This window comes from Xyrauchen texanus, chromosome 15 (genome assembly GCF_025860055.1).
Source record: "Xyrauchen texanus isolate HMW12.3.18 chromosome 15, RBS_HiC_50CHRs, whole genome shotgun sequence".
Lineage (NCBI taxonomy): Eukaryota > Metazoa > Chordata > Actinopteri > Cypriniformes > Catostomidae > Xyrauchen > Xyrauchen texanus.
In genome coordinates, this window is record NC_068290.1 from 38,754,696 (window position 1) to 38,771,926 (window position 17,231).

Below are 17,231 nucleotides of genomic sequence, written 5' to 3' on the forward strand. Positions count from 1 at the left end.
TTGAACTTCCTCAGGTTTATTAAAGCAACAGATGAGAAGAATGTAACTTTTTTAATGGTGTAACACTCAGGAACAGAGCTGCTCTCTGCAGTAGAAGTAACTCATTATTAACAGTTATAAGTTTTTTTCTGTACTGAACTGTACAAATACCTCTTTTATAGTTGGCCAGTATTCTCATACACTGCAAAAAATAAATAAATGTATTAGTATTTTTGTCTTGTTTACCAAGATAATAAGACTTATTTTCAGGGAGTATTTAATAAAATACCGTAAACTTCATGTAGGGGCATACACCTACAATTTAGCGAGGGTTATGCTTTAACTAAAGAAATAACGATTTGCTATTGGGTTAAGAAACAATCAATTTTAAGATTCAATATCTTTTTACACAATTATGAAAACAAAACAAAAATGCTGACTAAGAATTGTTTTATTTTGCAGTGCACAAACTAATGTATTGTTACAGAAGACTGTCTTATTGATACATATGAATGTTTTTTGCATTTCTTGATACTTTTTAGTTAATGTTTTTGATGATGGGATTAAAGGGGTGGGATTAAAGATGAAGTGAGTAATTTCTACCACAAATTGTAAAAATGGTCTGTAATTGGTGGAACAAACAGATAATCAGTTGGTAGAGTTGGTTGGTTGATTTTAAACAAACAGGAAATCAACCAACAAATGTTAAAAAAAAAAAAATAACTTTGGAAAAAATTACACACTTCAGCTTTAAATTGGGGATTTGGCAACTGCCAATTTTGCAATATAGACTGTCCTGATCAATAGGGACCAAATGAATGTTGAACCACTGACATGCTGTCTTAACCTGCGGCTCATTTTACATGTATCTAAATGTGTCGTTTGGGTGGAAGCTAGATCTGTGATTATCTTTGAACAATAACACGCTCTATTTGACTTGAAAGTAAATAATCATCACACTTTTATCTCTAAACTGCAGTCTACAGTCGAAATCTCTGGCTTGATATTTGTTGATATCAGTCTTAAACTGCTGCTGAACTGTATGTTTGCTAATGATGTATTTTGTTATTTGTATTTGACAATTGGCCTCAGAGGTTTTCTTGGAGAGATATGGAAACAAGTTCTACTTATGATCAAATGTTCTCCATTCCTACGTTGATGGTGAAGACATTGGCTCCATTTCCCAGCTGCCTGGATTGTTTTGGAAAAAGGTGCATTGAGACCTAATGAATTTAACAGCCTTTTACTCCCGTTATACAGGAGGAGCTGGAAGACTTTAAAACATATTTAATATATATATATTACCGTTTATGTAAACCTATTATTACGTCTTTACTCATAGTATTTATTTGTAGCAATGTGTTCTGCATCTTTGCCAGAATATAAATGAGGCTTATGCTCCTACCTCACTTAATGATTTCCCAAATACCTCAACCATCTTCTCAAGTGCCACAATTCTCTTGATAATTGCTGAGTTGATTCATGAATTTTGTACTTTTTATGTTTAGTAGTTGATGTCTTGCCCCATGCAATTTATTTTATTGTGGTTTCTCTCTGTCTGCTGTGTCATGCTGTTAAAGATTTGTTTTTGTTTTTTTTTTCAGTTATTTGAATTGTAAATGCCTTTACCAGTGTTAAATCATGACTGTGAACTCAGGAAATATTTCATATTGCTCAGGATTGTGCGGTAGACTTTCAGAGAAAACTTCAGAGAGCAAAACCAATTATTGTATTTTATTTTATTGTTTGTTTTTTTTTTTTACTTAAGTAATTAGTGAAAATATTAACTTTACTTTTACAAACAGTATTTTTGTTCTTCAAGCCTCCTATTCAAGGCCTTGTGAAACCAAATGTCACCAAAAATGTGATGACTGTTCTTTTCTGCTCTTGTACATTCATGCAATGAGATTTATTTTTGGGATTTGTGGAAAAAACAGGAATGTATTTCCGAACTAGAATGTTGTGCTCGCCTCTTACAAAACTGAAAACACTGCAGTTATCAAAAATATTCCTTAAAGTTTATGCTTTCATGTTTCTGCATTTTATAACATAAGAAATCATACAAACTTTTGCACCATTTTGACATGTCCAAGCTGGTTTTGCCTATCCTCTTGAACTTTGGTATCACTTGTTATACATTTGAATGTTATGTGCATTTTTCAATGTTTTTTGTCATTTAATAAATTGTGTGGAATGCTAAAATGTAAGAAATTGACTGGTTGTGTCATATTGCACCTTCCTTAGTTTCAAAACAAAACATGCATTGTGTTTATCACAGAAAGGTCCCAAAAGATACGTTTCTCTAAAACAAAAGTGTAATTTATTATGTTTCTGGTCTCTGACAATATTACAGCCATAAGGTTGTATTTAGCAGTAATTTTGTAAACCTCAATTGTTTAATTAATACCTGTTTTAGGTGATTGTTCATATGACGGAAGGTTGATATAATTGAAGGAGTTCCCATGCTAATTGAATATTACTTTACATTAGAAGAAATTAACTGCTTTAACTATGACATTATGGCTGAAAAACTATGGTAACTTCGATTTTTTTTCTGGACTGAAACTAAACCGTATGAGTTGAAATGGCTGCTGTGGTTACATTGTGAATTTTGTGAAGTAATTTGCAATATAAAATTTACTGTAACCTTCTAGGGGCTGAACTCTGTCGCTGTTAATCTCTGTCGGACAAGGAAAATATATGCGCGCGTATTTTGCTAAATTAATGGCGAATTTACAAATCCAACTATGGCGAAGGCTCAGCTCATGAATACTAAATACGTAATGTGACGTTGGACGTGGTCCTGACGAATGACGCTTTGGCGAAGGCTTGACTCATGAATATTCATTACAATTGCCTTCGCGGTAGTAGCGTTCCTAGTTTGCGACTTTGAGATCGCCTACCACAGGATTTACGGTACCAACATGGCCACCCACTGAATAGACATAGATGTTTGCTCTCTTGTGCTTATTTAAACACTGCAAGACAATGATATTGGACATATCCTCACTTTAAAATGAAGCTATCGCGAGTCGCACGGGTTTTGTTAAGGGGACATTACGTTTACCGGAGCCCGGGCTTACTGTCATGTAGTGACCGGGTCAGATATGGACCTGTCGTCTTAAAAAACAACTTCTCTGTGTCTGCAGTCAAACACAGCACCGCACTTTATTACAGAAACCACGGGGACCCATCACAAGTTATTCAGTAAGCATGTCGTATCCATAGAATAACTTGTTCACACATTTAGAACGTTAACTACATATTTATGGTTGACAGGTTGAAGTCATTGGACCTGCCTCATCTAAGTTCTGAATGCGTCCTGGTGAAAATGCTGGCAGCTCCCATCAACCCTTCTGATGTAAACATGATTCAAGGCAAGAGCAATAGTACATTTCCTAATTTCCTGTCTCTCAAAAACACGAACACGTGTCACATTTCACCCCAAAATACGAAGAAAAGACAATATGAAATGATATTGCTTGCACAAGTAATTGTAAAGGTGTACTCAGTAAGTTTGGTCTTTGCGTGATCTTGGACTTACAGTGACACCTAGTGGCGTGGATGCAGCATCATTTAAAATCACTAGTTTTCAGTTTCAGATGTCATTGTGTAAATAGTATTCACAGTCAGCCATGATTACTTTAATCAATGAGTCAAAGTGTCAAATAACAGGACAGTTACTGATATTAAGTGAGTAGTATTCGGCTGGTCATAATGCTGGTTTTAACATGGCAGCCCCCATGTGTGGACCCTCTCCATGTAGAATGAATCAGCTTTTATAAGGTTACTGATATGACTTCATTTTAATGTGAGTGCTCATGATTTCCTACATATATTGCAAAATTACAATGAATGTTTTTAGGAGTTGACATTTTTTTCATGAGTGCACCTTTAATCCTATTTGAGGACCATTCAGATGTTTTTTTTTTCTTTTCTTACATTTTCATAACAATTAAGCACATTTTACAACCAAATTCTCAGTATTGTATTTTTTTTTTTAATTTCCAATGGTGAACCTCATTACATTCTAATTACAGTAATACAGGGATCTAAACTATTCCTTTTTGCAACAATAAACACATTTTAAAGTTTAATTTTGACAATGAATATTTTTGCAACCATCTCTTAGCCAGTTTAGAGTAAGGTTCTGTTTTATCATGCATTTTTTATTTTAAAAACAAGGGATAATCCACAGCTAAGTGTGCGTTAAACGACGTGGAGGCGAAGAACCACCTGATGCAAAGCGGAAGGTTTTTGCATCAGCTAAGTGCATTCAAATAATTTAATGCACACCTAGCTGTGGATTATCCCGCTTATACCATGATCACTCGCCAAAAAACAGTTACAGCTGTTTTTTGACATGTAAGACTAACAGTAACAATAACTGTTAACTCAAACTACAGGTTCTTAGATGTACTGTAGAGTTCTGCCCAAACTGCAAAAAGGCTGCATATTATAATATCATCTCCATCCATTCAGAGCTTCAGTCAGTGATGTGTGATCGCAGGTCGCCCTCTAGTGGTAAGGCAGTAATATGATGTCTCTCATATTACAATTTGAGAGACATCACCACTTGCCTCATCTTGTCGGCCAGAAAAATATGCATTTAATAGGTCCCAGTTACCTTCTCTACTTATCTGTGCAAAACAGCTGAACGTCAAACCTTACTTTCCTTACAAGCGCTTTGGTTAAGGAATACGGAGCTGATGAACACTGTTGTCTTTTCAGTGTTTCCTGCAGCACTTCACATTTGATTTAAAGACAGCACTGTATGACTTGATGATGTTGTTTTATGATGTGATGGTTAATCCCAGCTCTGATACTATATTTGCTTCTGGCGGTCATTTGAACAGAGGCGTAAAACTCTCGCAATGTGTCATTATGGAGGACAGCAGAGTAGCAGCATTAATATAGAACTGTGATTAAAACTGACTGGAATTATGTGAACATTTAAGATTTTAATGCACGCATTCCAGCCAATCATAATCGAGTTTTCGAACAGACCATGGTATAATAATTATTATACATTAATTATTGTCATGTTATGGTGTTATTAGATTCTCATTACAGTAATATTGTAAAAAAATACAACTATGATCTTCAAATTCTTTAGATATAAGAACATACTAAATTTTTAAAAAGATTTCTCATTTTCATCACCTTGGTTAACCTTCAGTGCAAATGTCTTTAACTTTTACCATTTTGCACACTCATTTACCCATCATCACAGGCACATATGCCATCCTACCTGACCTCCCTGCGGTGGGTGGCAATGAGGGGGTGGGTCAGGTCATGGAGGTGGGCAACAAGGTGAAAATACTCAAGGTGGGCGACTGGGTGATTCCAAGAGACGCTGGCCTAGGTGAACATTTTATGTACATTTATAAGGCTGTTACATTCAATTTTAACATCAAATAGCTTTTAGTATTTAATTTAGTATGTACATTAATCTGCACAGGCACATGGAGAACAGCCGCTGTGTTGAAGGCGGATGATCTAGTGACATTACCTAAAGACATTCCTCTACTATCTGCAGCCACTTTGGGAGTGAACCCCTGTACGGCTCTGAGAATGCTCTCAGACTTTGAGGAGCTCAAACCAGGTCATTTCTTACCTCAAGTAGGCAGCACTGACTCAGCACTATCCAAACCACTCATTGTGCCTTTGTGTACATATTTTAGGAGACACAGTCATCCAGAATGCAGCTAACAGTGGTGTTGGACAGGCTGTTATTCAGATTGCTGCTGCTAAGGGAATTAATACCATCAATGTCATTAGAGACAGGTAAAAATTATCTTAAAGGAAGCATGCTGTGAATGCTGCAAAACACTGAAACAAAAGCTGAAAAAGTTAGGAGGGATACTAGCGTGTTTGTCATTTTCAGGCCTGAGCTGCAGCAGCTGTCTGACAGATTGAGAGCACTGGGTGCCACACATGTCATTACAGAAGAATCACTAAGACGTCCAGAAATGAAGGCGCTCTTTAAGGTCAGTTTACTTTCTAAAGAGACGACTGAAATGGGTTATTCGGTGGCTGTTGACAACATACAGTATCAAGAGAATAGTGATAAGCACTTTTGAAACACTGCTTCATGAAGCGTTGAATCATTTGTTTCGAACCAATGCTTCGGAGTGCATATCAAACTAAGTATCGTAATTTCCGCTTTGTCCGTCATACCACTTCAAAACATTTTGAAATGTTCCGCAGTTAGATGCCAGGGGGCGTTGATTAAGGGTTTCACTCTGGGATCACTGTTAAATGCAGACTAACTGATGATCTTGAGTCAGTTTAGCAGTAACTTAGGTCCATTAAATCAGACTGATTCAAACAAGAGCTGCTGATTTGAATTCAGTTGTTTTACATTTCCTGTTGATCACCTTGAGGTGTGTTCCCCCCGGAAATATTTCTAAATGTTGTGTTTATGAAAACGACATTTCAGAGAGAGAGAGAAATAGATATTTTGTGATATTTAAAGAGATCTGTTTGTTAAAAAAAAAAAAAAAAAAGAGGTCCTGGACTTTGAACTAAAATGATTACACCCACACACTCCTTTTCTATGATGTAAATCCAATTTTGTGCTGATCAAATGCTGCGTAGTCTACTGTTAACACATTTGACCAACAATTTGAGTTTGAGTCCCATACTGATTGAGAGAAAATGATCACTATAATGTTTAGTTTACAAATGTTTATTGTCTGTATAAGCCTGAATATTTCAATTTGATTTTACAAAACAAATGTAAAATGTTATTTTAGAATAAAAAAACAAAACAATAATTATTGTTTAGTAATTAATATCATAATGATTTATGTTATGATTTACCAACTTATATATGAAGGTCTACGCTACATATTCTGCAAAGATTCAGATCTGTGTATTTTCAGGATATTGTAGATTACCATGAAAAATAAATGATAAATACAGGGCAGTAAATTTTTTCCAGTGCATTGAGTCATTGTAGCTTCTTTTGACTCAAGTCTTCTCATTGCATTTACACGGCTGTGACCAGCAGATATCCTCAGCATGCAGTGTTTCAAACGCTTCAGTGAATCATTTTGTGAAGCAATTGTTTCAATTAATTTAGAAAGCTTTGTTCCTCCCGTCACTACTAGAGACCAGCATGGCCAATATACACTAATAAAGTGCCCGACGTGGTCTACTGTTGTAGCCCATTCAAATAAAGCTTCAATATTTCCCTCATTTAATGTTCATGTGCTTTGTACAGTCGGTAAAACTTTCACACGCTGTTTTTGTTCTCGTCTGAGGGAAACCAGTAAAGTGTCGAACAGTGATGGCAAACGCGATAACTGGAATGATGAAGAGACCTTTTGTGTTTGTTTTCGTGGCATATTTTAGAAGACGAAAGACAAACAGAGCAGATTTGCTTGCCGATAATTCCACAGAAGTGCAGCTCCACTGACAGGCTGTGTGTCAATGTCTGCGTCAAAAACTGGCATAATAATATTATATATTAATATTATTTTTCACTTTAAATTAGTAACTTTTTTAACCAACGTCAGTCCTGATCATAGCTACCAAATATCCATTCATTTTCATGATTTTAACCTTTTAAATGTCCGTTTGTTTATATAATGCCACTTGTTTTTTTTATGAAAAAAAAAAAAGAAATTCCATATATTAAATGCTGAGGGGATTTTTTTGGAAAATGTTTTACACCCTTCCTAGCTACAACCTTATAAAAAATTAAAAAGTCAGAAATGGACATAGGCCTACTGTGGCAGTAAAATGACTCTCTCTTTGGCATAATATCATGATATCTACTGTTTGCTGTTAACAGTCATGTCCTCGGCCTAAACTGGCACTGAATGGAGTGGGAGGAAAGAGCGCAACTGAGCTATTACGTCAATTACAGTAAGTGGTTGTTCGCACGTAAACAGAGCGATCAAAATGACTATTGTTAAATGCTCTTTTCCTAATCATATGGGCCCCTTGATGATCACCATGTGCCCTTTGTGGTTAGGTTGTAAATAATAACAAAATATGTCTTCCTCAGAAGTGGAGGTAGTATGGTGACGTATGGAGGAATGGCCAAACAACCAGTCACTGTTCCTGTGGTGAGTTTGACTCTTCAAACAGACTTCTTGTTCTCTTTCATCTGTATTGGATGAACCTTGAACATGATATAGTGGTGTTAACTTACTCAGAAGCCTTCTGCTAATTTCCCATTTTTCTGTAAAATAATTGTGATATTTTTTTTGTCTTCTTTAGAGTGCGCTTATCTTTAAAGATGTGAAAATAAGAGGCTTCTGGGTGACCCAGTGGAAGAGGGACAACAGACATGGTAAGTGTTCCATAATAGGTATAAATCTAATGTGTGCTCTGTTCATTCAAGTTTTTATTTAGTCGTGTTGTATAAGAATCAAAAAGGTTGAACCTAAAGTACTAATGGCATCTTTGGCTTCTTTCTATAGATGAAGATGCTTTACGAAACATGCTGGATGAGCTCTGCATCCTTATTCGTGCTGGGAAACTATCAGCTCCAGCTTGCACTGAAGTGAACCTTCAAGACTTCCAAAACGCCCTGGAAAACGCCATGAAGCCATACGTTTCCATCAAACAAGTTTTTGTCATGTGACCTTATACACATGTCTCAAGTCATGTGTTTTCTTGAGTTCTTAAACTCTGCATGATGATAATAGAGCAACCCCAAACACACAGACAATGAATGTTTCTGTCGTCAAAGTCTAATACATTTTATCAGCTTAGGTTTTGCTGCCTTCACCAAAACAGAGGTATTTCGGCATTGTCTTTGAATACGTTGAGATTTATTGCTACTTAATACTTATAAGCTTCATTAGGATTATCAGTACAACAGCTCAGAGGTGAATCTACTTTTACAGTGACCACACACACTGATAACCAGACATGTACAGACAAATTAGAGATTGTCCATTTATTTCAATGTTACAAAATGTATTAAATTGCAAATGAAAGCAGTTTACAGTTTTCAAATGTAATGCCCTGTAACAGTGATTGTATTGCTGAAGGTTGCCATGTGGATGGTTGTTGATCCCAGTGGGTGTTCCTACTGCTGTTCACTCTAATGTTATTGGTGAGGTGATCAACTGGTACGTTTTTGAATATCTGGGCATAAAATAGGTGTATCGCCAGTAAAAATATGTCATTGTAATTTGACATCAGATTTCCTGGTGCTAAGAATAAACATTCTGAAGGGGAAAGTTTTGTTTTTAATGTAAACTGCAGCAGTGCTCAATGCATCATGTCCTGATCAAGGTGTAAAAACTGTCAATTGTATGAATCAAAATCAATCTGAATGCCGACAGATTCTGACAAGGTTTCACACATCATGTTTTATTATATGCCTGCACGTGGACTGACACAAATCATAAAAAGCTATTTAAGTAACATTGATTATTTTAAACAGGGGATTTTAAACTTTGATGCCATGGACCCCCAAGTATGATGATCCCCTTCAGAAGGACCCCCATTCTAAAATATAAAGGCAACTATGTATTTGTTTACTGTATATCTAGACCCATTTATACAGTGTAAAACAAAAAACAGAAGGTTTGATAAAAAAAATTAAATAATGCAAAATGAATAAAATATATGCATGCAAGCTGTGTGGTGTGAGGTGACTGTCTGTTCCATGTGGTCCTTGAATAACATATAATGTGTGAGGAAGGGTAGCCGGTGGAGTCTCTGGTGCCCCCCTAGGGAGTTTGTTTCCTACACAGAGTGCGTAATATGCATACAGTATACGGAAGGGCTGGTACTGGAAGTGAGTAGCCTAAATGATGAGAGAATTTTCCTTTTTGGGTGATCTATCCCTTCAAGTTGATGGTGTATCTTTTTCTACTCACAATTAGAGAAATGCAAATGTATAAAACTGAAAAGAAAAATTTTCAACTCAATTCAAATTAATTTGGAAAGCACTTCACATACAAATTTGGTTCCAAAGGAGCTATACAGCAAATATTCTCTCACAACCCCCGGTGAGCTAGCTAATGTTGACAATGGTGAGGAGAAATGGAAATTTATCTCATGACCCTGATTTAAAAAAACAAGAACAGAACGAAACCGTAATAATGTTTCAATGAAACTTTTTTACTTTTGTAAAGATACATTGCTTACATTAAAAAAAAATCTCTGAAATTTTCTGTGGACCCCCTTGAGGCCCCATGGGGGTCCCCAGACCCCAATTTGAGAACCCCTGTCACAGGAGATTGCATTGTCGCTGAAAATCACTAGTGTGAATGCCTTTAAGTAAAGAGTTTTAAGAGCGAGAGACAGTTCAATAAATATATATAAATCATAACATATCGAGTATATGAATAAAATTTTGTTTGTTGACTTTAAAGTTGAAGTATGTAATTTCTGCGCCACCAAACGGAATTGCAATATATTGTGTTTTCTAAACAGCTTTCTGAATACGCCCCCTGTCTGCCATTGGTCAAACAAAGAGATTGCCCGCCCCCAACTCACGCCATTGGTTTAGTAACGTTATTGGGGATTACAGGTTCCATTTGTTTATGTTAGTTAACTACTTTAGTTAACATGAACTAACAATGGGCAATTGCATTTTTTATTAACTAACATTAACAAAGATTCATAAATGCTGTAAACAATATATTGATAATTGTTTGTTCATGATACCTAATGCATTAACTAATGTTAACAAATGACAACTTATTGTATAGTGTTACCAATTAACATATGAATGGCTTACTTATACTTACTCTGCATATTACATACTTCAGCTTTAAATACTGACGAGAACAGTTCCATTATGTGATTCAAACTCCAACTCAAATAAACAATTCTATTTAAAATGAGACTAGATTGATCAGCTGACAGTAATCTTATCAAACTTCACAATAGGGACCACATGTCTGAGTCCACACTGAAAATCTGTGATTCAAAATCTGTTTTGAACCTAAAAATAGGATTTTGAAAAATTCAAAAGACCTACAATGAATGTAAAATATTTAAGATATTTTTAGGTCACTTATCAAAGCAAATTTATGATAATTACCATGCTTAGATCTGATAATTTATAATGAAAATTCTATTAAATTAGAAAAATGCGATAAGAAGCATTATCACTTGTGGACTTAAGATTTCTGGTGCCCACTATACTATTTATCATGTCTGATAAATATATATCTGATGTATCTGAGCAATATACAGCGTAATGATGTGATTAGTTCATCCACAAAAGACTTTGCGTCAATGACAGAAACAGAGTAAATAGCACTGGGCCAGTAGAGGTCGCTCCCTCCTTCAGCACGCAGCGCTCATAGTCGTCAAAGTCAACTTCCCGAACTGAGCACACATGATCAATACGGCAGTCAGCGTTGCAGTCTGTGAGGTCGTAACTGACGGAGTTGTATTCATAGTACTTCTGTAGGTAACACTTCTCTTTTGATATTTGCTCCAGCACACGATGCATGGAGGCAGGGGAGGCATCGGGCACATGAAATGCCTCTGTCAGCCGATACTCCTTCTCCCAACGCGCACGTGCGATGTTTGCGTAAGTCAAGTTCAAGTAGTAGGTTACCACATCCTTTAAAATGTTCATTGACAAATCACAACGCACAAAAGAAAAATAATAAGTTTGCAATATTTTTTGTGGCCCCAAAAAGTAATTGGTCACTTAAAGGGATAGTTCACCCCAAAATGAAAAAGATAAATATTTGAGTCCTTTTTGACTATAAATTCCTCTCTCTGGCCAGTAGGTGGCAATATGCACTAAGAATGCTAATCGACAAAGGCAAAAAGAGAAGAAAGTGAAAGTGGAGATTTATACAACAAAAGGGCTTAAATATTGATCTGTTTCTCACCCACACCTATTATATTGTTTCTGAAAACATGGATTAAACTACTGGAGTCATCTGGATTAATTTTATGTTGCGCTGATGTGACTTTTGGACCTTCAGAGTTCTGGTCACCATTCACTTGCAATGTATGGACCTATAGAGGTGAAATGTTTTTCTAAAAATCTTCATTTGTATTTAGCAGAAGAAGGTAAGTCACAGATCTTGTATGGCACGGGGGTGAGGGAAATTATGAGAGAATTAAACATTTTAGGTGAACTATCCCTTTAAAGCACACTTTAAAATGACTGAGTCATAGCATTAGATAACATGCAATGAAATAAATGAACAGTCACTTTTTTGGGACACTGTAAATATAATTTTCCTCCAAAAACTCTTTATGTCTGGATGTGTCTTACCTTGACCAAAAGTGTTTTGGTGTCATACTCAAAGACCCTAATGCCAGGATTATTTGCACCATCCATGACACCAGGCAGTGTTGTTTTCCAGGGTGTAACTCCAGGAGTCAGGAACATTGCACTTATTGGAGATCCTGTAAAATATTTTGTAGGTATTAATGTCTTCTATTTTACAAGCAATTTGTGAGCGTCATCTCACAAAACTTTGCGAGATAATGTACTCAGAAAGCATTATGCATTATGTTAATTAGTAATGGTTACCCAGCATGTCTGGGTCTCTAGTGAGGGCATTGACACCTTCAAATATACAAGTACCATACCAAAGATCACATTGTGGTTGCGACCCCTCAAAAAGAGGCAAAATATGTAACAAAGGAAATTGCAGTAGTTCACTCATGTATTTGAATTTAAATTGAAAGTACCATTTGAACTGTAGAACAAGCGGAAGCTGTCAGTGTGGTGATGACCGAAGAACTGGCCCAATATAACATCATGGTGCTTCTTTATAAGGTCTATATAGCGCTTATTGAACTCTTGTCTGAACCAGGGCTTTTGTCGCTTCTTCTCAAAGAAACCAGGAGGGACGTGACCAATGAGGTAAACCTTGAGAAAAGAAAGAACAACATATCTTAAAGAGCAATAATGACACAATACATCGACAAAACTGAATGTTGCGCTTCCTTGTGACATGTATACGTAAGGGAACCTTTTCATTATTCTTGGCTGCGTCGCGAAGCACTTTATCCGCCCAGTTGAACTGGTCTGCAGGGTCTTTGATGTTTTCAGTGAGTTTGTTCTGATCGTAATAGAGATTAGTATTTAGGACCACAACTCTGAAGCCAGTTTGATTCAGCAACTTCTCTGTGTAATATCCAGCTGCAAAGGAAAACACAAGAAAATTAACACGTTATGAGGCATGGTTTCTTTATCCAATATAATGTTCAAATCTGTTCTTTCTGCAAATATTATATTGTATTTTATAAAACAGATATGTCCAGTCCTGGTTGCTGTTTACCTTTTTGCATAGCATAGCATATTTTTGTTGTATTTATTTATTTTGCTCTGCAACATTAGGTTATGCAAGGGTTATATATTTTAATGAAAGGCTAGTATTGAATGAATTTACTTCACTTTTCTGTCCATTATATTTTTATCATATAGTAAATTGTTAAAAGCAATGTATGATATGATATGAGATATGATATGATGTGATGTAATATAATATAATTACAGCCAGGGCTGGACTGGGAAGAGAAATCCGCCCGGGATTTTACATGGCAAATGGCCCAAAACTGGGGGGGTGAGCCAAAAGTTCGCTGTCCTATTCTGCATATTGTGGCGCCGTTTTATGGTCCGTTCTGCATAATGCGACAGCTCATTTTAGCTTATCGCGGCCCATTCAGCTCATTTCGCGGCTGACCCACCGGCCTGCTCGTTCTCCCGATGGCCATTCCGCCCCTGATCAGCCCCAAAGTGCGTCGGCCCACCAGGAAATGCCCGGTATGCCAGATTACCAGTCCAGCCCTGATTACAGCTCTCAGTCACCTCTCGGACAGAACAACCAAACTTATCATCAATATGTAGTTGACCTGTCATACCTATTTTAAAGGATTCTTTAGAAGTAGGATCTAGCCAGTCTTGCCACAGGTTTGCGGTATGCTCATAAATGTTGCTTTGTTCAGGTGGCATTTGACTCTTTGGATGGTAGTCATGATTTCCAAGAGCAGAATACACCTTGGTGTCTAAAGAAATACAAACATTCAATGAATTTCATAAACAAACAAACCAAAAACAACAACAATGTACATCAGATAAAATATTAATGTAGCCCTATGGTAACACATACTAGGAAAAAGAGCTTTAATGAAGTTGGTGAGGTTGCCGATTATATTCAGGACGGGTGCTTCTCCCAAATGATCATCTGGCACGTGAGGTGTATCATCCCTGTGAAAAAGGGTTCAGACCATTCTTAAGCAAGACCTTAATAAAGTCATACTGGTTCTTCATCAAATTACCAACCATGGCTGGGTCTATGGCAAGGCAAAGGGAGGCACTGTCCCCCTAGATTTTCCTTCTGCTGCTCCCCCTCTCAGTCAGTCTGCAAAATGACCAAGGGTAACCCTAGAACTGGCCCTTTTGCCAACACTGCTAGTCCATAGTTTTTATGGTCCAACTCACTTAAATATTAATCATATCTAGGCACAATTTATATTTGTCTACAAAACTATTTTCAAGCAAGAGTATAAGCCTTTCAAACAAAAGGTTTTTAAGATCATAAATATAAATTCAGTCAAGTGTGTCCAAAAGTTTGACTGGTAGTGTAGTTGAAAACTTTAGGTTACTCACTTAACCCTGGTTCCCTATCGAGAGGTCTCTCCTATTGCGTAAGTAGCTTACGCTATGGGAAAACTCAGTTTCTTGAGAAATATTGAAGTCTTTATGTAAAACGCATTGCAGCTGCACAGCAGACAGTAATGAGCGAGGCAGCTCGGTCATTGGCTGTGCTGCGGCAACTGCTCGAACCAATGACGGGCGACTCTGAACGCTGCGACCAATGGGCGCTACGCCTGCTCAGCGGCTCAAGAGCCCGCCGAAATTAGCATAGCCAGGCTATATAATGGGCACCCCGTCATGCGAGTTCCTTTAGATTTAATCTCCTTCAGCGAAGACCTTCTCTTCGCTGGATCCTCCGGATTGTTGGAGTCTTTCGCCGTCGAAAAGCCTACAGCAGGACTGCTAAGAGGACGCCGGCGCCTTCAGTCTTCCTAGCAATAGGAAGTACGTGTCTCGCAAAAGCCGGACCACTCTCTCTCAAACACGTAAAACATTACCCAGTCCCCTTACAGGCGGCTGGAAATGTCTATACAGCAGTCAATGGGCCAGTCAAAGAACTCGCTCACCTGCAATCAAACGCCGTTTTTATGGCGACACACAGAAATCACGAAAAGAGTCATTTTCTGCCTGTGTCACTAAGGGTTCACATGTCCACACTAAAGTGCGCATTCCCACATATCAATACTGTCCAAACAGTGCCAAATACCTCTCCAGTTCAGGCTGGACGTCCCAGAAATATAGATCGTGTGCCTATTGTCATGTATGCACCACTACACACAAGCACTGTTCCCACAGTTATAAACACTTCCCCAGTAAAAACGGGAAATGCTATAAATGTAGCGCGCGTGCCTGCTGTACTGCACGCACCCCTACACACAAACACTGTATGCATAGCCAAGAAATCCCCGCTGCGAGCGGAAGATTTTATGGAAGTGGTGCGCGTGCCTACTACAGTATATGCACCCCCACCCATAAGCGCTGCCCATACAGTTCCAAACAGCTCTCTAATGCCGCAAGCATCACAGATGCAATGCGCGAGCCAAGAAACTCCCCGCTAAATGCGGGAAGCTTTATGAATGTGGCGCGCATGCCTATTACGATGTATGCACCCCCACCACAAAACTCTGTTCATACAGTTTCAAGCATCTCTCCGACTCATGCTGCGAGCATCTCGGAGATAGGGCGCGTGCCTGTACTCTCACAAGCACCCCTGCACTCGGCACTCAACACGGCTGCTCAGCGCGCACCTGCGCCTCTGAGAGCTGTAGACTCTGTGTTAGCACAAGGCAATTTGCCGGTGGGGCCCATACGTCACTGCGACACGCCCCCAGCCAGCATTCAGCCCATATCTGTGCGAGCAGAAGCCTGGGAAAAATCCCGACATGCCGAAATGGGTTTTGAACATAATAAAACACGGTTACTCACTTCAATTCGCTCGCAGACCGCCCCGCTTTTTAGCGGTGGTCGAGACGAAAGTGAGGAAAGATGTGTCACATGTTCTACGCACCGAGGTGCTCAAACTGATAGAGAAGGGTGCTATAGAAACTGTTCCTCCCTCTTTGAGCGAGGCAGGTTTTTACAGCCGCTATTTTCTCGTCCCGAAAAAGGACGGTGGCCTCCACCCCATTCTAGATCTCAGACATCTGAACAAAGCTTTAATGATTCGCTCGTTCAGAATGTTAACGACCAAACATATCCTCGCGCAAGTTCGCCCTGAGGATTGGTTTCTATCAGTGGATTTGAAAGATGCTTACTTTCACATTCCGATAGCGCCTCATCACAGGCCTTTTCTGAGATTCACCTTCGAGGGACAGTCATACTACCATTCGGCCTATCATTGGCCCCCCGTACATTCACGAAATATATGGACGCGGCACTTTCCCCCCTGAGACAGCGGGGAGTGCGAATACTGAATTACCTCGACGATTGGCTAATCATAGCACAATCAGAGGATCAGTTAACGACGCACAGATCTTGGATTATCAGCCATCTAGAATGCCTGGGTCTGAGAATCAATTTTGCAAAGAGCGTGCTATCCCCCAGCCAGAATATCTCTTTTCTGGGAATAGTGCTAGACTCAGTGCAGATGACAGCGCCTCTCATCAGAGCGCGCTCTCTATTCGACTCCTTGCAACATCATTCAGAACGGGCGCGCACGCCCCGTCAAAGGATTTCAAAGAATGCTCGGTCTCATGGCCTCGGCATCAGCTGTACTCCAGCTAGGATTGTTGCACATGCGTCCTCTCCAGCGCTGGCTCAAGAGCCGTGTCCCCACTCACGCGTGGTGCTCGGGCCACTTTTTGATCAGAGCGAATCACGGCTGTATAAAAGCCCTGACGCCCTGGAAAGCCATCAACTTGTATCAAACTGGCATGAGTTTGGGCATGAATACGCGGAGAAAAATGATCAATTTTTTGGTCAAACCCGGAAAAGCGCCTACACATAAACTGTCGGAAATGAAAGCGGTCGCTTTGGCTCTCAGAGTCCTGCTTCCGTACCTGAAAAACGAACACGTCCTGGTCCGAATGGACAACATGACGGTAGTTTTGTATATAAATCACCAGGGTGGACTCAGGTCGAGCTCCCTGCACTCTATGGCCAGGGAGCTCATCCTATGGTCACAGCACCACCTGCGCTCGCTAAGAGCAACGCATGTGCCAGGCGCCCTGAACCAGGGGGCAGACATGCTGTCCAGAGA

The 17,231-nt window shown here is 38.8% G+C and overlaps 2 protein-coding genes across 2 annotated transcripts; one reads left to right on the forward strand and one right to left on the reverse strand.

Moving 5' to 3' along the window:
• Window positions 1-2,898: 2,898 nt before the first annotated feature.
• mecr (mitochondrial trans-2-enoyl-CoA reductase) lies at window positions 2,899-9,962 on the forward strand. The gene is made up of 10 exons (XM_052143428.1): window positions 2,899-3,186; window positions 3,259-3,356; window positions 5,213-5,344; window positions 5,441-5,584; window positions 5,664-5,766; window positions 5,867-5,969; window positions 7,781-7,854; window positions 7,997-8,057; window positions 8,212-8,284; window positions 8,415-9,962. Exons 1-10 carry the CDS (start codon window positions 2,996-2,998, stop codon window positions 8,576-8,578), a joined length of 1,143 nt encoding a protein of 380 aa, XP_051999388.1. The 5' UTR covers window positions 2,899-2,995; the 3' UTR covers window positions 8,579-9,962.
• Window positions 9,963-10,148: 186 nt separating this feature from the next.
• Window positions 10,149-14,416, reverse strand: smpdl3b (sphingomyelin phosphodiesterase acid like 3B). The gene is made up of 6 exons (XM_052143435.1): window positions 14,046-14,416; window positions 13,798-13,941; window positions 12,906-13,075; window positions 12,622-12,802; window positions 12,200-12,333; window positions 10,149-11,530 (listed from the first exon to the last, which is right to left on the reverse strand). Exons 2-6 carry the CDS (start codon window positions 13,886-13,888, stop codon window positions 11,168-11,170), a joined length of 939 nt encoding a protein of 312 aa, XP_051999395.1. The 5' UTR covers window positions 13,889-13,941; window positions 14,046-14,416; the 3' UTR covers window positions 10,149-11,167.
• Between the last annotated feature and the right edge of the window lie 2,815 nt (window positions 14,417-17,231).